Here is a 21,337-nt window from a genome sequence, read left to right as displayed (position 1 = left end):
TGTTGCAGTTGGAAGAGCATTGCACACTGTACTTTGCATTACATTTGACTGGTTGACCATCATTAAGGATAACATATTATTTGGCCTCATTCCATCTGTACAGTAAATCGGCTCGTATATCACAGTGCCTATTACCAGAGCTTTTTTTATAGCTGACAAATGCCGCTAAGTGGCTTTCAACTTTGTAAGAGCCGCCTGTGTACAGAAATTAATTAATGACAAAAGTACTGAGTGAGCACAAAGCAAATTTAAGCTGTAATCAATCTGCCAGTCAAGATGTGAGGGCACAACGGGTCAGATGGGTTATTTATAACTGCACACTTAGTGCATTGTTCTCACAAGTCTTACTGCGGCTGTTTTGGTATATTGTAAACACTTGAGAACAAGAGGACACTGAAACCATTTTTGATTAACATCTTCAAAGGGCGTGTTTGTATCTGGCAGATATTGTGGTATTTAATTAGTAGTTTTTTTCTGTAGACAAATGAGAATTGACTGCATTTGGAAGTGGAACTGGCTGCACTTGAAAGTAATTAGAGTTACATAAACGGCTCCAGGTCAGTTTTTACTTTTTCTTCTCTCAGTGAATGCTTGGAAGACAATCTGGAAATTTACAAAACGCAATTTACATATAAATTTTCAACATTTATTAAAGGTTTTTAACACAAGATTGTCAGTTACTGTTTGTAACTACGCGTTCTCATACCGAAACAAAGTAATAGATCGATTTCCACTGACTTCCAAAACAACTGACTATGACTGGCCCCAAACTGACATATATAACCGCTCTCATGCTCGCAGCTTTAAACACCTCCCTAAGGTAATGAAACAGTTGCAGTTCAGCTCTATATATACCTGGTCAGGTTTAGGCAATAAAACTATCTGGTTAGGTTTAGAAAAAACATCATAGTTTAGCATTAAATAAGTACTTCTGTCACTAACATAACGTGATATGACACATGACTTATATACGACAAGTTAGGCCCACAATCAACATGAGCGTAGGATGCTACACATGACATACTAGACTAGACTATGTTATTAAAGACAACAACGTTGAAATCAGAACACAAACACTGATCTCCTGGGCTAAAGTCCTGTGATTGTTTGACACTCCCTCCTCTGCTTCTGCGGCCGCTGGAGGGCACCACCTTACAATAACGTAAGCATGAGTCTTAATACGCTGCTGGCACAGTCAAACTATGTGAACGTTTTATTGTGAGAGCAGGCTAGTTTGCAAACATGCTTTCCAGGGAAATGAAAATAAAAGCCAACCCCAGATTAACTCAAACGGCATTTCGCCTTTCTCAACACATTCTCACTCGCGGTTCGTAGAATACTGGCGCTTAAGCTGTGGCCCATCACATCAAAATATGATGTGACAGGTAGCGTCCTTCATCAGTTTTGGACATTCAGAGACAGTTTGTCGACTGATGCTTATTACATGTATCTTCTCTTTTCAGAAATGCTTTCATAGGAGATGTAAAGTTTCTGCTTGTGAAGTGCATTTTGGTTTCATGTGGGACAAAAGCAGCGGATTCCTGGGTGAAAATCTGAGGTTCATTTGACCCATCCACTTCCACTCCCACCCACTCGGTGTGTTTCTCTTGCTATTTTTACATCAGTAGTTGCCCAGTGTGTGAAGAAATGTCACCTCTGGGGATGTTTCATTCCGCCACTTGAGGGTGCCCCTGTCCATTGGTGTCTAACACCAACAGGCCACTGACCAAGCGTCAGCATTTGACGAGTTGGGAGTGAGACTGAGTTGCCTGTCTATATTTTTGTTCTTTCAGTGCTGTGTCTCTTGGACGCCTGCTGCTTACAGTCTTGTCTCTTTGTTGCCTTTATATAAAGCCTCGACCTCACCTTAGTGCTGTGGAGCGACCTGCACATAATTGCCCCAAACATAGTAAATAAAACAAGCAGAAGGCAGGAGTCTCTTCAGAGAAATACACAACCTTACAACTCTCATAGGTCATAAGTGGATTATTTTTGTATGAGTCTATTTGTATGAGTTTTTTCCCTGCATACTTTATCTTTAATTGATTTGGTTACTTCAGGGTTAAAGCCTCTTTCCATAATTTTTTAATTGCGCCATTTTTGTCCACCCACTGCAAGAAACTGTGTGTGTCAGCATCTGTGTATGTGTGTGTGTGTGTGTGTGTGTGTGTGTGTAGATGCACGTGCGTGAGTCTGTGTTAACTCACTGTCTCTGGGTTCATGAGGAGGGTCAGTCTTGACAGGGGTGGGGTCACTCCAGGAGCGGCTGAAACTCTTCGATCTACGCTCAGCGAATGCTAGTGCAGGTGGGGAGAGATAGTCACACAAACACACCACACACACTAACAAGCGCACAAAATGGACGTCTCCTCGACACACCCACCACCTCAAATACATGAGTGAAAAGGCGGATGTAGCTCACAAATATAGTGTGCACACTATGCCAACCCTCCTCTGCACAAACAAATGCCTGCATATACGAACACACACACACACACACACACACACACACACACACACACACACACACTACACTAACAATCATACATCTTTAATGTTATAAAAGCTGCTCATCATCAGTCTGGATTTAAAAGGACTGTCCTTGTTTCACAGATTTACTGAGCCTCGATAAAATCTGCTCCGCTTTGAAGAGTAATCACTGTGTTCTTAGAATATTTTTAGACTACTTGAAAGTGTTTGACACGGTTAATCAACAGTGTCCCTAAAGGCACCATATTTTAGGTCCTCTGTGGTTTCTATGCTGATGGATCCTCGCTAATGCCTCTCTTTTCATTTTGCTGCTGACTCCAACTTCTTCTTTTCAAGTACTAGCGTCTTTTCATCAAACGAGGTGTTCATAAGGTCAGCTTTTTAATGTTTTTACTCTCGTGATCAAAAGGACATTTTTTTGTGTGTGATAAAGACATTACAAGCTTTGCTTGTAGAAATAACTTGTAATCATGTCAAAACATTTCGTCTTTAATATTTATCTGACGGGGTCTAAGATGAGACTGAGCCCTGTTTGATTTTATATGCCATTATTTTGCGTTTTTTTGCGTCCGCTGAACGAAGAATCCAAAAACAGAAAATTCTCAATGAACTGAAGTCATAAGGGTCGGCATTTAACAACAGGAAAACTATATTAACACATCTGTTTATAAACTCATATTAACAGTATAGTCCAAGTCTAATCTATCCAGTCATATGCTCAGCGCTTCCCAAACAGACAGCCCTTTCAGACAGGTAACTGAACTACACGCAAAACTCATCTATGTTCTCTGCAGAGCCAGAATCAATTGGAAAAAACATCAGTCATTTTACCTCGCTGAACACAGGAGCTGCCGGTCTACCACTGTCTCGATCAGTTTTTTGTTTGTGATATTGTACTGAACCTTGAGAACACCAAAGTCAAATAATAACAACAAACCAACTGATTTAGGCAGTGTTAAACCAGCACTCCCATGTTCAGTGAAGTTAATGTTAGTGTTTGTCAGTGGAGTCTGGCTTTGAAGAGAGGAATAGTTCAGTTTCACCTTCAGCTCAGTTCCTTGTCAGGAAGGGCTGTCTGTTTTGGAAGGACTGAGCATACTGGATGAACGAGACTTTGTTGCTGTTAAACACGGACCCCTATGACTAAAGTCCATCAATATCTTAATTTTTGGATTCTTCGCGTTGGACACATACAAGACAAAACAAAGAAAACTTTTCTTCACAGATTCAACATAACATGGCGTAGGTACTTGATAAACAAATGGTCATTTTGGGGGGTGAAGTATTCCTTAAATCAACACTGCAGCCTTAGGATCACATTGTGGGACCAGAAGGAGAATTTTCTCTCACCCAAAGCTATGTAGAGATGGGAGAAAAAAACTGTCTGAAGTATAAATTGGCTCCAAGAAAACTAGTTTCTGCTCACAGCAGGGAAAGTCTGAGGTGTGGAACAACTTCACTGACATTACTGTCAGCAGCAACACGATTTGGGGGTTTAGTAAATGTCTACAGTGCAAAAATATGATTAGGTACAAAATTTCGGTTTGTCTCTGCAATGACAGGTGTCACATTTGGGATTTAATTGGGTTCAGGGTGTTTTTTTCAAATCACAAAATAAGCGTTTTGCTTTAACATACCTGACATAATCTCAAGATAATTAACATGTTTCCATTCTGACCGTATGTAATGAAAAGGCGGAAAATGTTCTTGCATGATTTTCACAGCAAAATGCCAAACACTTTTGCAAACAAATTGCCCATGTTTGTCTGTCAAATTTTGCTCATCTGATGAAGAGCAAGTCTTAATTGTTTAAACATGAAAAGAAAAAATACATAACATCTTGTTTGCAGTACTCTCATAAGCTTTGACATTTGGTACCAAGCTTCGCACAGACAGTATAATTATGACACTTTTTTACCCGTCCAAGTGATTGTCACATAATGCTGCTTCTAAATTTGACACAAATAGAAATTTCAATATTTTTATTCACATAGATAGTAGAGCTTACTTTGTCCTTTACCATTTTTGTTCTGTATAGTTTTTAAGGTCACAACACTGGACAAACTAATAGATTACAAACCAGTCACACAACAACATTACACTCACATTGCCATCAAAGCCACATGAAGACCAGAAGAAGTAATCTGTACATTTTGATATCTATCACAGTTTTATAGATTTATAGTGACACTCACACAACCCTCTATTAGTACCAGTCTTCCCTTTGCTTTTTGCCATTTAGTGTGCTTTAATTCAAACTACAACCAACCGAACATAAAAAAGACTCCAAACATTTAAAGCGATGCAACAGGAAAGACCACCTACAACTTACGCACTCATACATACACACACATGCACATACTCATATCGCCGGCTTGTTATCAACACACACACACTCACAAAGACATAATCCTCAACGTAATGCAACAGAGCATCACAGAATCTCAGTGAAGCAGCAGCGTTTGGTGCCACACACATGCAAAAAACACACCAGAAAACAGGAAAAACCCACAGATGATGGCGGGGTGAACAACATCACAGTCAATTTGAGCAAACGTATCATCCACACACACACATCTCTGACTCACTCTGTGCTTTCATCCTCCTGCTGCCCACCATCCGAAGATGCTTCCGGAAGTTCCTGTGGGTAGAGGAATCAAAGCCGAGTAGGGATAATGGAGGACAGAGGAAGAACCAAAATGTAAAGAAGAGAAGGAGGAAAAGAGGGAGGGGTGGGCGGGAAATAACAAAGCAAAGGAAGACAAATAGGAGAGTTTAGTGTCAAGCTTCTATTTCTACTATTTTAAAAAGAGATAATTATAGGTAAATATACTCATTTCCTTGTCAATGTGAGTGGAAAATACTTGTCACAGTAGCAGTGTGGGTGTAATGTACCGCAGTGCCAAAGTACCTCTTTTCATCCTTTATAGTGTAGATTTATGAGACGCAGGAGATTCATTCATGTAACAACAGCCAAAAGGGAAACCCTTCTTTAGTATTTTGTAGGTTTGATGCATCTGCTATTGGCAGAACCACATCACAGGCAATGATGGTGCATCAGAGGGAGGTTATTAAGCCAAACTGGTGCACAATGGTGTGTGTTATTTACTTTGTTCCAGGCAGAGGAGATGCTGCTGCTTTGTTGATCTGTTTTGCATTTGTGTGTATTCAACAAAGTTGGAATTTGGCCAACATGTTCATGTTTGATAGGTTTTATTTTTGTTTGGGGCTAGAGTCTGGCCAATACTGGATTTCTGAGGCTAACAGGATGACAATATTTGAGACTTTGACTAAAATGTTGGCCCCTTTATTGTGATATTTTGTCAGTAATTGCAGTAATTGTACAACATACACATTTTCTGAGAAGGATTGCTAAAATTTTGACATCAGAGAATAATGATGTGATGTTGTGATGTGGTGCAAAACACTATTTAAAATTTTCAGGAGATCCTGTAGAATCTGCTGAAATTCGTAATCTTAAGATCTTAAAAATGTAATAGATTTTTTTTGCATCACGCTTTTAAATGATGCTAACTTTGATGACTTTTCTGTTTTGTACTGTTATCCGATGCTCCAACAGTAACAAGCATCTACAAGCCTCTGCTTCATGATAAATTTCACTTTTGTCAATCTCCATTACTGTTCTCGATTAAATCCTGCCTAAACTGGGCTGATGGCGAGCTGCCACCCTGCATGTTTCTTGCCAGTTTGGTACACCTTAATTCGTCCTGGTCCACATTCTACTTTTACAGTAGTGTGTGTTTCTGATTTCTATTAGATTATACATTTCTTGAGAACTTTTATATCCACACTGTGGATGTCCAACAGAAGCGGTACACTTTTTGTATTTCTTCTCAAAGCTCATCTCATGGCCAATTAGTGCAGTCACAAAGGCTACCTTCATCTGTTAAAGGGTGCAACTGCTGACAGTAAAAAACCCAAACATACATCAACCACACTTTGAGACTGTCCTCCTCCAAAATAAAACCCCATAGGTTGATTATGCAAGCTGTTATACTGACCAATATTAAGGTGATGTAGTAGAAAGAGTGAATAGAATAATAGAACTCTGCTTAGACTTAGGGCAGGAGGGAGAGCAAGATTAATGGTCAAACCAACACATTTTCACTCCCTTATACAGACGCTTGGTCATTCGCCCTACACATCAAAAAATGATCCTCCAGGTATTCCTCCAGCATTAATTTTCAATGCAGATGGTGTGTATATGTACGCTCGTCATATGCATTGTGTCTTGCAAGGTTAGGTTTCCTTCCATATGTTAAAGTGTCACTGCCCAGTGCGTCTCTCGAGTGCTTCAGCATTCGATGCCAAGGGCCAAATACTAAGCATCGGTATTTAACAAGCTAGGTTGGTCAAACAAACACAGGACTTTCGTCCAGGAGACAGGTGTTCTTGTCCCATGTGAAACTAAAAGTCGAAGTTGAATTATATTAACAACTTGACATTGTATTTTGTGAAGTGAAGAATTTCACGTATGTCGCGTGATGTATGTGAGGCGTATATGTTTGTAACAAACACACTTATTTTAAGCCAAACGATGATCTTTTTTCTAAACCTTACCCTGTAGTCTGGGTGCAGTTGTGACCGTTTTGCAATGTTAACTACATGTTTAAAACTGTTAACAATCGCATACAAGCTGTTTTGTTCTCCTTTTAATAGTGGCTTTAATTTAGGAAATGCTCCCAAGGCTCATAATAGAGGGTAGGAGCATATGACCAGTTTGGTTGTATGGGTTGGAGGAAGTGGAAATAATGATGCAGCAATGGAGGCGTTGCTTAAGAGCACAACAAATAAATGAGTCATTAAAAACAGGACGCATACAAGATATTGGCTGGCTAATTATCGGTCAGGATCTATTTGAGTCTGTTACTGATTACAGGATCAAACACAACAAATTTAACATGTTTGGTCTAAAGGATGCACAAAGCAGGCTTTTCTTATCCTCATTATTCAAATGTGGTCATAAAGAATCCAGACTACTGTATCTCATTGAGGCTAATCACGGGCTAATGATGCTCAACAATGAAAAAATTATGCAGAGCAGGTACAAAATTATGGCGTCAGCCTGATAGAGCAAGATTTTAATTGTTATGATTATATTAAGGTAAAGTTTTGAACCCTAAATTTAAAGAATATGATAATTGGATTTGGTCCATTCCCTCATTCCTGCATGATAAAATCTGGCAAGTTGATTTTACTTAAAAAAAATAATTTTTGTGAATTAATAATTTTGAACTTTATTTTAAGTATGTTTAATTCAGTCAATCTTTCTAAGTTTTATCAGCCTCAGTAAACCAAGTTTACTGTGCTTTATGTCTTTATTTTGCTGGTTTCAAATACTGAATCATATTCGTAAAATCTTAATCATGTCAACAAAACAGAACTTGCATATCTCCGAACGTCACAAACAAGTTAAGTCAGTCTAATTTGGTTTACTGAAGTTGCTAACACATACACAGAACAAGGTAATTCCACCTGTCATTTCTAAGTTGTGATAACTTCACAAAATTAAGTAAATACAGCTGAACTTTAAGTAAACCTAACTATTAGATGTAAAGTAAACTTAAATTAAGATTAATAAGTTACAGTATATTTTCTTTCCTTTTTCAAGGTTATCGCTTTCCAAGATTATTTTAAGTAAGATCAACTCGTTAGATTTTAGTGTTCACACTATCTATAATGTCAAATACAGAGCTGTTTTAGACTGTAGCTGATTAGGCTACAGACATATTGAGGTAGCTTCTCTTTTATTTTTACTTTGCAAGGTTTTGCTACTTTTATTAGCCTCCTAAAAGTCCACAAGGACTTTCGTGTCTCCTAGCAACACTAATTCTGACGACACTATATATTTGTAGCCTATAAGAAATTAAATATAGCATCTTTGCATTATCATGTTCCACTTGAAATCCATTTAGCGTCTTTAATAACAACAAAGCAGTAGTGTTTGTATAGTCTTCTCTGTTACTTTCTGCCTGATGCTGACATGATGTTCTATGCAAGAGCCCCAGATAAACATCCTTTTATCTCTCTGCCTCCCTCCCATGTCGCAGCTACACACAGTTTCAGTACGCCAAGCTACCAGTCGACACTCATGATTAATGATCTCAGCATGTGGTGTGTGTGTGTGTGTGTGTGTGCGCGCGTGCATGTGTGTGTGTGTGTGTGTGTGTGTGTGTGTGTGTGTGTGTTTGTGGGTCCATGTTTATCTGGTGGTGGAGAAGAACATAAAAATAGAAGCAGCATAGAAGGCAAAAGAAAGAGTTTGAAGTCTTTGTCCTTGGTTCACCTCAGTGAAAATGTCAGCAAAACAACAGTTAACTTACAACATCAAGCAATAAATTTCAAGCCAAAACATGGTCTAATAGAGAGCACAAATAACATTGCACTAATTACAGATAAGCCGCACCACTGCTACTTTGATGAAGAGATCTTAAACACACTAATACAGAGACAGACAGACATGTTTTCACCCTGAATGTCCTGTATTTAAACCTAAGCTGCCCACAAAGGAGATGTGTGGACACAGTTAATGGGATTTAAACAGAAAGCAAAGAAATGTTAGAGAAACCATGGCCACCTCCACTCCTAAGACGCCGAAGATCTGACAGGTCCCCCCTTCCCTCTTCTCCAGCTCTTTCTGTAACTCTCCATAACTATTTCCCAATTATAATAGTCCATTTATTCGCCCATATTTTACTTATTTTGACTGCTGTTCTATCTCTTAATTACTGTTAGTGCGTACCAAGTAGGAATAAGAGACACTAACTTCTTTACTGCTCTGTAGCTTGATCTACAATAATACATTTGAATTTATTTGTTTGGTAAATTTCAGAATAATCTGACTCTACAAAGTTACTATTAACTAAAGCTCTCACATAAATATAGTGAATTTAAGTGCAGTACAGTACTGCAGTACAAAACTTGAGTATTTGCCTCTGATAAGTTAAGGAGTAGAATTATAACAACCCAATTGCCAGAAAAATAAGTTGCATTGTACATTCCTGCAAACTATGCATACATTTGCATCTCATTATGTAGTGGATACACCGAAACATTTAAACAATGCTGTGATTAGGTTTAGGCATAAATACTACTGTACATCGTTATGGCTAGGAAAATATCAGTTTTTAGCGTAAAATACCCTGTTTAAGGGGAGGAAATCCCAGCAGAAAATGCAGTGATAGCTCGGTAACAAACAACTACTTTTCGTGCCAGTCTCTATTAAACAGTCCCATTTTAAACCAGTGAAAACACAGCAGTGGCACTGGTTTTGTGTTTTTTGTTGGTCTCAAACAGTGGTCTGCAGCTTGGCAGGCATCTCATCAAGTTTTCACACCATCCACCATCCACTCCACCTGCTGATGACATATGTATAAAATGTGCAAATCTAATGTTTTTTTTTAACTTTGCTGAAACCTACAATTCCAACATTTTCTTCTTGCAATTGGGCTGAGTATACAGCAGCATGAGAAGGAAAAACAGGTACAGTAAAAGTGCTCAAAAAATTGTAAAATCAGACTTCAGAAAACCCAAAGAAAAGAACTAGATTGATTGTAATGCGTTGTGAAAATGAAAGTGGACACCTCACATCAACGCATACAGGGTAAAATCTACTTGATGAAAAGCACTCTGAGATTGCAGGGTCTGATTAAGAGCAATGCTGAAATGGCTCTTTTACTTTTTCCTTGTGTATTGCTGATGTTTATAACTGTGGTTGAAATTGTCTGCTATGTGTGGATGAGGATCACTTGACACAGGCACTGTCTGCAAACTGCTCCTGCATGAAAATAATCATTTCTGCTCAGCTCAGGCCATATCTACACTAAGGCAGATTTAAAAATGCTGTTTACGTGTCAAAGGTTTTTCATCTACACTGGCATTTTTATTGCTTTCCTAAGGTTTGTCATCCAGATTGAAATAAAAAAAAAATACAGAAATGTTTCAATTTTGAGGCAGCAGCTCTATGCCATATCTGGAAATAAGCTTTCTGCTGTTTTCAAAGTGCTGGCTGAACAACAAAATATTCAAACATGTCAAGACACATACTGCATTATCACTTAATGACAGGTCACATGAGTCATTTTATCCAACACAGCAGAGCAGTTTTTCTTTATTCCTTTTTTTCCTGTTTGCTCAATTTCAGTGGTCAAATACCCAGTTTAGTGAGAATAAAATACAAGAATAAAAGATAAATAAACATGACCTTTAAATCTGTATGCCTTAGGGTGGACATGGCCTTAGTATGATAAAAATATGATCCTTTTTAGGTGTTGATTTCGGGTAGATTTGTTTTTTATTTTTGGTTTTAGTTGAGGTCCGAAAAGATTGTTAATCACTCATTTTGATGAAATAATACACAGAGCTCATTTGCTCACTCTGCAGATGGGTGACAGTGAGATGTCAAAGGAATTGAGATGTACTGCATGGTGTCACATTTACCATCTGCCCCTGTGTGACGGAGCGTCTGGGCCAGAGTGGGGCGGTTTTAGAACTTGATACTGATGTCATAACTCCTGCAAGTTTTACAGAATCCCACTCTGCCAATCCAATTGATTTTTTTAAAAAATGCAATGCTATTTATTTATTGTTACTTTTAGAAAGGATTTTGCGAAGGTAGTACAGCAATATTTGGGGGCAGAATGCTGCAGTGAACTTGTTTTGAAGGTTTGAATGCTGAAGTATGCTAAATGAATAAGTCTAATGTCAAATTTTGCAAGCAAACAAAACCATTCTTGCAGATTAGGTGCATGTTTGCTAATACAGTTAATCTGGGTGTGGCTGAGAGGAATCCACAATAGGTTTATCAGAGGGTTTTAAAAACAGTTCATACAGTATGCACCTGTTTTGATCTTTTTGGTTTTATCTGAGAATAAAAATCCGATTCACTGTTGGTGGCCTAGAAAATGGGGCACTGTAGCAGGGCATCCAGTAAGCAGATCCTTTTCAAAGCCGCTGACGTCCTCACCTTCAAATGCCAGGCTGTGACTCTTTGGCTTAGTCAGATTAGACGCGGCTGTAAATAAGCAACAACGGAGCTACAGCCAGAAACAAGCGCAAACAGCACGACAGCAAAGCACACCCTGGCAGGGGCAGCTCCGTACCTCTGGATGACTTCTGCCGAATCCTGCTCCCTCTCTCTCCTTTTTCTCTGCACAAATCCCCGGAAAGCCCTGCCGGGACGTGGCACAGTATTAAAGGGATGAGAGAGCGAGAATGCTGGCGAGGCGAAGGGTAGGACAGTGTTGGGGGGAGAGGGGGCTAATGCCAGGGCTTTTAGCTGTAGGGTTTATTTGGCTGTGGAGAGAGGGGTGTTGTAGGGAGGCAGCAGCTAGCTTTGAGTATAAAGACAAGAGAGTCAAGTCACGTCACCAAGTTTTATTTTCTATTCACGCCTGCAACAAATGTGCCGGTCTGCATGTAATCAATCCTCCAATAGAGACGCTGATCTTGTGACCTTCTGTGTCTCCTTTGGTAATTTCACTTGAGATATGATTTCTATGTTTGTTGTGGGGGAATTTTATGATTCTTGATACTTTTCCAGAATCAGTCATGAACACTTGCTGTATATTCGTAAATGTTGAGATTTGATTGTAATTCTGCACCTGGAGGCCTCTGGGCACAAGTGACAGCTCTGTTTGAAATAGTGCACATTCTCAAATGGCTTTAGTACTTTCTATTCACAGTCTGGTGTTCATTTTTCATGGATATATATTTTGAATGTTAAAGCAGCGACCCAATAGCAAGAGGTTGTCTGCAAAGTTGTGGTGGGAGCCTGCCGTTCATTTACATCACTGTCAAACTTTTGAAAATGTTCCTGGCTAGCAGAAAGTGACACCACTTTATGTGTCAAAGTACAAACGTGGTGTGAAATGCATCACTGTCGATGTGTGATAATGTCTTCAACAGACTTGACTGTTGTTAACCAGGAAAGGTGTGACCCAACAGTCCTGTGAAGCTGATTAACATTTGTCCAGAGCAGAGGAAGAGACAGAGCTAGAGATCTCCATCCAAGCTTAACATAACCGACTGATTCTGGGTAAGTAGTGAAAAGTAACTTGTAAAATTCCCCAAAGAATGAAATGTAATTTTAAAGGCTGAGGCTGGTATTATTTCTTTGTTTTCTTATTGTCAACAAGTTCCATAAAAAGACCAAAACCAACAATTGATTCGTCTGTCTCTCAATACTTTCTGACTTCCCTGCAGTCTGCGGTCTGTCTATGCTCCAGATTGTAATATCTCCACAACTTTTGGACGGACTGTCATTGATGCTGGGCCAGACATGCAAAGTCCCCACAAGATAAAGCCTACTTTTTCCTCTTGCTTCATTATCATGTCCTTGAACCAAATACCTTCAGAACAAATGAGAAACAAATGAGAAACAAATGAGAAACTAAGATAGTGAGCATTAAAGATCTAAAGCTAAAGATCAGAATGTAAGCATTGCCATTATAAAAGAGATTTTTAATCCATGAAGAATTTATGTTTGGAAAATCTACCAAATTTTAATGTGACATGATTCTAATGTAAAGTCTATGGACTGAGCGGGAACGCATGGCTAGAGCCAGTGGAAGAAACCATCGCTCATGTGCACTGGACCATACCTTATGGAAGTAAACCCTGAAGCAAGGGTTGGGTTATGTTCTTTATTCATTGTCAGTTAATCTATAGATTATTTTCCTGATTCATCAATTAGTCATTTCATATAAAAAATATCATAAGATAATTTAAGTGTTGAGAGCAAAAAAATGTTGAATGTCTCCAAAGCCCAAAATGCCGTAAGAAGACATAAGGAAACCAGAAAATATTCACATTTAAGAAGATGAAATCAAAACAGTTTTTGACAACTATTTGATTAACTGTTGCAGCTCTATTGGTGAGCAATTTTTATTCAAGTCAGTTGGTGGCATTTTGGAGTTCATTATCCAGATCTTATATAACAACCACAGTCACCTCATATATCTGTGAGCATGGCTGTAGACTTCAAGTCTTGTTGGACAACAATGAAGGTTTTTGGCACAGAGGTATAAATGCCCTGGCTACACAGTTTATACCAATTTTTGGTCTTTTCACAGGATTTGTTGACAATAAGAAACATAAACTGTCACCATTTTTATCGCCAGCTTTATTCTTTTCTTTTTGTAGGAATTTTGAATAAACCTTCAAGCTAGCAGCCAGAGGTTAGCTCGGTTAACACACAAAGAACTTGAAAACGTGTAAGAGCAGCTTGGGTTAGTTGGGTTTAGTTAGGCGGGATGTGGTAGGAGCAGGGGTTGGGCAGTATGAAATGTTAAGACTTGGTTTAGGCATATTACACTATTACTCTTATCAGCATTAACATGAAGCTGATTACTGCTCATCTTGCCTGTACCTAGAAATCCTTTGTTTGAAGTTAGTGATTTGCAAAAATTCACCCTGAATATTTATTTATCTGCCAAGATTGTATGTGACTTAGCCCCTTTCACACATGCAGTGCAACCCTGAACACAAATATACGAATCAGTTGGACCTGACATTAAACAGACCTTACCCTGCAAGCTCCCTAGTGCAAATTCACAGCTAGTGAGTTGGCATGTGGATGATATTTCTATCATGTGACTGCTGTAAAACTGGAAGAATACAAATATCCAATGGTAAAGAAGAGTGACCATTGCATGAGGACGGCAATGAAAATATCTAATTGCAGAGATATAGATTCGCAAACTTTTATTAAGAGCTGACGCCAAAATGGTCAGACAAATTCAACGAAGGGAGACAAAGTTGTTTGTCACCAAATAACAAACCGTCTTTATTACACAGCACTGTGATTTCCGCATTTTTTGCGCCTTGTCCTGCCTCCTGCGTACTCTACCAAGGCACCAACCAGGTAAATTTCCAGTTAGTGAAAACTGGGGCTGCACAATTAATTGAAATATTATGAAAATCACAATATGGCCGAGTGCAAAATCCAAATCACAGGAGTTAGATTTTTTATATTTTTTTGATTATGGTAAAATGTGTTACATTATACCATAATAAATAAAACCTTTTGGAGCACCAGAGATCCCATACATAAAGAAACTTGCTTGTTTGGTACAGACCCCAGCAAAATTCACATCATCATAATTTCCATATTTTTTAGACTGAAAATGAATTTCAGAAAACACCATTCCCACTAAAATTGCCACTCATATACAGTATCTGTCAGAATAATCGCAATGTATATATATATATATTTTTAATATTATGCAACCCTAAGGAGAATGTATTTGAAATGAAAAATCTCCTGTTATGTGCTGCATGTGTGAAAGGGCAACTGGTAAAAAAAACTTTAAGTGATTAGGAGCTGAAAACTGACTTATAACTGACTTCTGTTGAAACTCCAACTGATGAAATACTTTTACCAGAAGGCACGAGAGATCACATGTTAGCACTATAAATACTTGTTCTTAACAAATCTCTTCAGAGCCAACTGCCACAGTCAGTTCCAAACACGCCCAAAGTCAGCAAGCATAGAGTCAGCGATAATTGGCGGTGACTGTGGAGCAGGATTACAGCCCTAACATGACTGCCACAAAAATCTTAAATGACCGAACTCTATCTATTGCTGTGTCCTAAGTGAAAGCAGGTGTGTGTGCCAAACTGACAGAACTGCTGGGTGGATGTGAGCTGGCAAGGTTTAGGTCAGCCAATACACAGATGGACATTTTCCTGACTTGAGCTTGGCAGACTTACTCAGATGCAGTGGATTACACTGGACTTTATCCCTGCTGTTGCATGGAAATCCTGTAACTCACTTTTTCCCCCTTTTGGCTTTTTTACTTGAATTAAAAACATTATTTTTGCTGACTAGGCTTCTACATGACAATTCATAACTGTCAATCTTTAGATGATTGATGTTTCTTGAGAAACATAATATTAAAAAAGGTCCACCCACCCCCAGACACGCATTTATAAACACAAACCTCTCTTCTAGACACTCCCTATCTCTATCTTGTAATGGTAAGTTTGTTTCCAGCTGAAATTCAATCACCCAGCCCAGGGATGAAGGTTAAATGGTAGACATCAAAGTTAAGGGACAGCAGTTACGAACAAGAGGTAAGCGAGCTAAGAAGAAAAAAAAAGGAAGCCGGGAGGGAAGTATACTCACGATATCCTGTTTGATTGTCCAATGATTAATTAGCATGCAAGAGGAAACAAGAGAGAGAGAAAGACAATAACACAGTTTAGGCACCAGTGAGCATTAAGTCCAAAAACAGAGAGAGAAAGAACAAGGAGAGGCATAATGAGACAAAGACAAAAGGTGTGTGTCATAGTTAGCCACAATGAATAAAAGGTGAAATTGAAGCACCACATAATTGCTCCTGGGCCAAGCTTATTTTAATAGGCCATATTAAACAATCACTTTCATGAATATTGACTGAGTCTGCTTGTATGATGAATATGGGTCTAACAAATATCTGATAGAAAATGAAGGGTGAAAGGCACCAAGAACATGTTAAAGATGCATTTAAAAAAGACCGTTATAGTCGGGGAGAAACAGATTACTGGGAACTGCTGGAGATTGTCAGTTATGACGTGAGGTGGTGTGACAGTGTAGCTCTGTTTTACAGCTGCAGGTGATCCTCGGACAGAATCTCAGCTCACTATCATACAGATGTCTTTTACACAGATCCACACTCATTTTCACTTTCACACACATGGCTTTTTTATGTATACTTGATGCTGTTTTTGTGTTTTAGCTCATAAACTACAAACTGCATATATGTTAACATGACTGCCAATCATGTGCAAATAATTGCCATGCAGTATGCAGTAGCAGTATGGCTTTGGGGATGACACTGCCAATCCCGTGGTCAGTCTACCACTTTGGTCCTAACTGGTATATCTCAATACATTTTGGATGGATAGAAAAAAAAGGTGATCCTGTGACTTTTCTAGGGATCCTGTGACTTTTCTAGGGATGGTTAGTGGTTAGTGGTACTCAATACCTTTTTTTAGTATTGACTGAAATAATCCAATATATAGTAGTATTAATTGGATTGTTGAACTAATTATGAGTTTTTGGTCACGTTTTACTGTTCAGTGCCAACTATCAAGATGTCAAATGGTCCTCAAGGTGAGCTTTCAAAACAAACCTTGCTTACAACCACTCTACCATGCATCAATCATTCAACTTTGACCAAAGAATAAAAGAATTGACAAAAAATTCACTATGATGGATTGTCTTCCTTGAGCAAGCGTTGAAGGTCTGCGAGCTGTTTTTATAGCTTTCTGAAATGAAAATCAATGGCAGCCTGGAAGGTAAGAAATCAATTTGAAAACCTATAGCAAGCTTTGGTAAATGGTTTGCAGAAATGTAAAGTATGCAGTTTGTAGATTAATGACCCAAAACACGCCGAACCACCAGCACGGTCCATTAATGGTGGTCATCAACACACTTGCCTTTCAAACAATATAAATGTGACAGTTTGTGTTTGTGAACATGCAAGATTTGTATGTGTGCTTATAGGTTGGACACTCACGCCTGCATGGTTGTTGTGGCAGTTTGAAAGCTGAACATATTTTCCTTGGGGAACCAGTTAGTGTCTTCTGTAATAATGGAGAAAAATGATTATTTCAGGGTTAAATGGAAAAAGCAGAAAAATCTGTGTGCAATATTGGCAAACATTGTGATAAATATATTAGAAATATGGAAGCACAAAACCAGCGACATCACCAGCACTTCACAGTCCACTACTCCACAAATGGAGAGAGGGAGACACACAGAAGGAGACAGCAGAGGAGAGACGGGGAGACGAAGCGTCAGAAGTACAGACCACAGCGTCACATCCAACAACAAACCCTCCATCCCCACCAGAGTGAGACGAAATAGATTTGAACTGTAATGCTAGCTCACTTTAAAGGATGTTTCAATTTGATGCATAGGCTCTGTGTGATTTCATTAAACACATTTTTCACAGTAAAAAAACGTTTAGGTTCTGTGTGTAACTTTCAGAAAATTCATATCTCTCTGAGAACATTAGGTGAACTGCAGTCAGTATCCTGTTGATCGTGCTCCTGAGGCTTCATGAAACTAAGTAGCCTACTGTTTTCAAATTACATTATGAGCTGATGTATCGAGCAGCTATGTAGAATAGCTAAATTAAACTTTGCTGGCTAACATTAGCACAGAGTGACTTTAGGTCTTTGGCCGCTCCTGCTTTGCTTTTAGCTAGTAGAAAGTGTTTTGTACTGTTACATCATTTATTGTTGACTAAATCAACAAGCTGCCACTCTGACTGATTTTAAGCATGAATGTTTGAAGAGACCTGAATACAGGATTCAAGGTGGGGCCCCTTTCATTCCTATGAAAGTTACTCAGTGGCACATGAAGCCAAAAAACATCTCTTTCTGCTGTATGAAATGATCTGGATCTTCTGCATTATGGTGCTAATTGAGCAAGAGCACCAGAGACTTACGGCAACCAAGCTTGATGGAATGGCTACTATCGGCTGGTGGAATGACTCACTTCCAGTTTAGCGCTCCGCTAAATTGAATGAGGTTCAAATGATTTAATGTTGGTCCTCCTCTAGACTTTCAAAATGTTACTGGACTGAATGGATCAAATCCTCATAGTGAAACGAGTCATTTTGCAGAGGTTTTGACATTCAAAACCATCTCTTTCCCAATGTAAGTTCATGAGAAAATGTCTTTCTTGGCCCCATGTTATCATGTCATGAACCTGGAGGATGTAATCCCGCCTTTGGCCTCTATGGAAAATTGGCCTCAAAGCCTGGCGCTGTTCCTGGGGGCTTAGTGTATTGCCAGTCACTTGTCAACATCAGTGGACTCCATTTGTTAGCCTACTGTTGCAGATTGTTAGTGCTGTCGCACAGCAGAAGAGAAGCAATGCACTTATTAACGCACATGACCTCACATTCTTTGGATTACCACAGGCAACTGAAAAAGGGAAAGTCTTCATTTTTAAGAGACATAACAACTTTTTCATTGATTGGAAATAAGAAACGATTAACACTAATAAGTTACATACAGAACCTTTAAAATAAAAAAATTAAGTGCAAAGTTTTTTCCATTACTTTTAAATGGTCACTAAAGGGTTGAGTGTGATTTGTTAATTGTTTTCACTGAAGTGGTCCTTAAAGCCTGGAATTATTACTTGTCAACAAATAACTGTCACAAACACTAGACTAACAGGGACGTATTAAGTTTAAGACATGTATTCAGGCAACTAATTAAACTTCAAATGCTATTTCATCTCTGGTCCAATACCAAACCCACCAATCCCATCCACAGGGTCTTGTGAACAAACCCTGCCCCCCTCCCGCCCTCGTTTGGAATTCAGCGCCTCTCCCTTCCTCTGTGTCCTCCGCCCTCTCACCTCTCTCCAGCCCAGTCACCCGGTCCACACTCCACATCCGCTCTAGGCGTCGGTGCTGCTTGCCTGCCTCTCGGGACGTGCTCTCCAGGTCCAGGGAGCCCTGGCTCCGCGAGGGGGCGCCACTGCATGACTCACAGGCCAGCCCGCTGCACTCTGCCTCGCCTTTTCCGCCCTCGCCCCAGCTGCGGATGTTGTGGGCGCTGACAGAGGTCTGCAGCGGGGGCTGAGACAGGTGATGGTGGTGGTGGTGTGATGTGTGATGGGAGTGGGATCCAGCGACGTTTAAAGACTGCTGCTGCTGCTGCTGCTGCTGCTGCTGCTGCTGCTGGTTGCTACTGCTGCTTCCGCTTGCCCCGCTACTTCCTCCGCTACTGGAGGGCGCATGGTGGTGGTTCCCGTGGTGCATGTCATGATGGTTCCTGTGATGGTGGCTGGTGCCACGACCGCTGCTGGCATGGTGGTATTGTGTTGGAGATGATGAGGTGGAGGAGGGGGAAGTGGAGGGCTGGATCAAACCACCTCTGGATCCAACCCCGCCACTCCCCGTCTTTTCCTTCAGGACGTCCAGTTCTAGGCTCTCCTTGCTGCCCCGGCCGCTGCTCATCAGCATACCGCGCTGGGTGGTGATGGTGTACACACGGGCAGGCTGCAGGGTGCACTCAATGGATTTCTGCTGGTCTTCCTCTGCTGAGAAGCTGCGCTCAAGAGAGAGTCGCGATGGTTTTGTGGAGATGGTGATGGAAGGGGGAGGCGGCTGGAGTAAGCCCAGTGGAGGTTTCACCAGGCTGGGCTCCGGTTTATCCTCACAGCCCTTGGTAGTGTTGGAGCACGGGTGCAGGTGGTTGTTGTTGTTGGGGCCAATTGTGTCACTTGGCGACTCTGGGTCGGGACCCACCAAGGTTTCACACAGAAGATGAGCTAGAATAAAGGCGGAAAAAAGACAAACAAGTGTTATACACCAAGGTGCTAACGAGCAGAAGAAGAGAGAAAGAGGGGGGAGAAGAGAGAGGACAAGCTGATGACACAGAGGAAAATTTCTTCTCCGGTTATCAGCTACACTAATGATCACAGCCTGGCATTTCAAAAGAGGATGGGGTGAAGCAGGTGGAGGGAGGATTAAAGACCACAAAGGAACAGGTGGAGCAGGATACAGTGATGGACAAATGAATGGCTGAGACGCTGACCTGATCCGTTTCGGTTTTCAGGGTGCGTGTGGGACAGGTACTCTCCAAATGCTCGCGCTGCTCTGTTGGGACACACACACATGACACACATAAAGACATTAATTTATGAGTGGAAAGGAGGGGTGAGCTGAAAGGGGAGGAAATGGAAGGGTAGAGAAGAAAGAAGGGCAAGGGAATTGTAAATTATAAACCTAATTGCCTTCTTTGTAGGCTTGTGCCACCCACAGATTAAAGATGCAGCTGTTTTATCTCCACACTTCAGGCAGCCGCAGACTGAAAGAGAGACAGAGTATGAGACAGCCGGAGGAGATAGAGTGAGGGATTGTTCAACTTCATTTCTCCGTATGACCTCAGTTTGCGTCGGTGGATGTAATTGCAGCTGGCAGACCATAAGTGTGTTTGTTTCCTTGTGTCACACACACAGGATGCATGTGTGGATGTATATTCTGTATCCTGGTGTCAAGAAAAGTACTTAACCTTGACAACAGCTGAAGAAGATTGCTGAGACGTGCTGAAAATAGATGCTGTGAGCTCCATAACCACAGTACTGCAGCTCCTTTTTTTTACGCACACACAGAAATAGAAACACGCTGCAGACGACCATTCAGCCACATATAGTGAAAACGTAATATCACAGAGGACTCCAGCTTTTTAATAAAATAGCCCCAGGTCTCCCAACTGAATGACACTGACCTCCTAATGTTCCTCTAGTCAGCGTGTGACAGCAGAGGGAAATGAGCAAAGTGAGACAGGGCAAAAGAAAGACGAATAACTCTGAAGATGTTTCAATGTCAATCTGGATACTGACTGAGAGTAAATGTACCGCAGCAATAAGTATTAGCAATAACGATTCATGACAGTAATTAAGAATAAGTGGAGGGAGGAGAGGAGATATGAGTAATTCTTATACTGTATGTTATTAATATTAAGTTATTCCTGTCTCGAGTTGTTAATCACATGTTTCATCACATTATGATATGATATTGATTATTTGGACAAGAAATAATATTGGCTGATAGAAAGGCTGCCATGATATGATTTTGATTCAATTCAAGGAAGGGCCTTGTGATCAATAAGAAAATATCAGTAAATATCCTCATTGTTTTTTTCTTAGCTACTTACGATTATCTGCCTGGTGCACTGTTTGAATGTTTAGGAAGGAGGTGTGATTGGATCAAAATGCCGACACAAACGTACAATAGGAATATTGAATATAACTAGGAATAGGAATATAGACATAACTCAAAGATGATGATATGTGTTATCCCTTTGCATCCATTATATT

The 21,337-nt window shown here is 40.0% G+C and overlaps 1 protein-coding gene across 1 annotated transcript in view; it reads right to left on the bottom strand.

Moving 5' to 3' along the window:
- nsmfa (NMDA receptor synaptonuclear signaling and neuronal migration factor a) overlaps positions 1 to 21,337 on the bottom strand; it is a 55,664-nt gene that overhangs the window by 18,275 nt on the left and 16,052 nt on the right. Inside the window, exons 2-6 of the mRNA XM_088071044.1 lie at positions 20,053 to 20,114; positions 18,869 to 19,786; positions 17,013 to 17,079; positions 5,079 to 5,131; positions 2,208 to 2,297 (exon numbers count right to left, since the gene is read on the bottom strand). Of these exons, the coding sequence (XP_087927170.1) occupies positions 2,208 to 2,297; positions 5,079 to 5,131; positions 17,013 to 17,079; positions 18,869 to 19,786; positions 20,053 to 20,114 (1,190 nt within the window). The remainder of the gene's footprint in view (positions 1 to 2,207; positions 2,298 to 5,078; positions 5,132 to 17,012; positions 17,080 to 18,868; positions 19,787 to 20,052; positions 20,115 to 21,337) is intronic.

This window comes from Plectropomus leopardus, chromosome 20 (genome assembly GCF_026936395.1).
Source record: "Plectropomus leopardus strain MGB_pleo_1.0 chromosome 20, ASM2693639v1, whole genome shotgun sequence".
Taxonomy (NCBI): Eukaryota; Metazoa; Chordata; class Actinopteri; order Perciformes; family Serranidae; genus Plectropomus; species Plectropomus leopardus.
The sequence above is the reverse complement of the archived record's forward strand: the minus strand, read 5'-3'. Positions and strand labels throughout refer to the sequence as shown.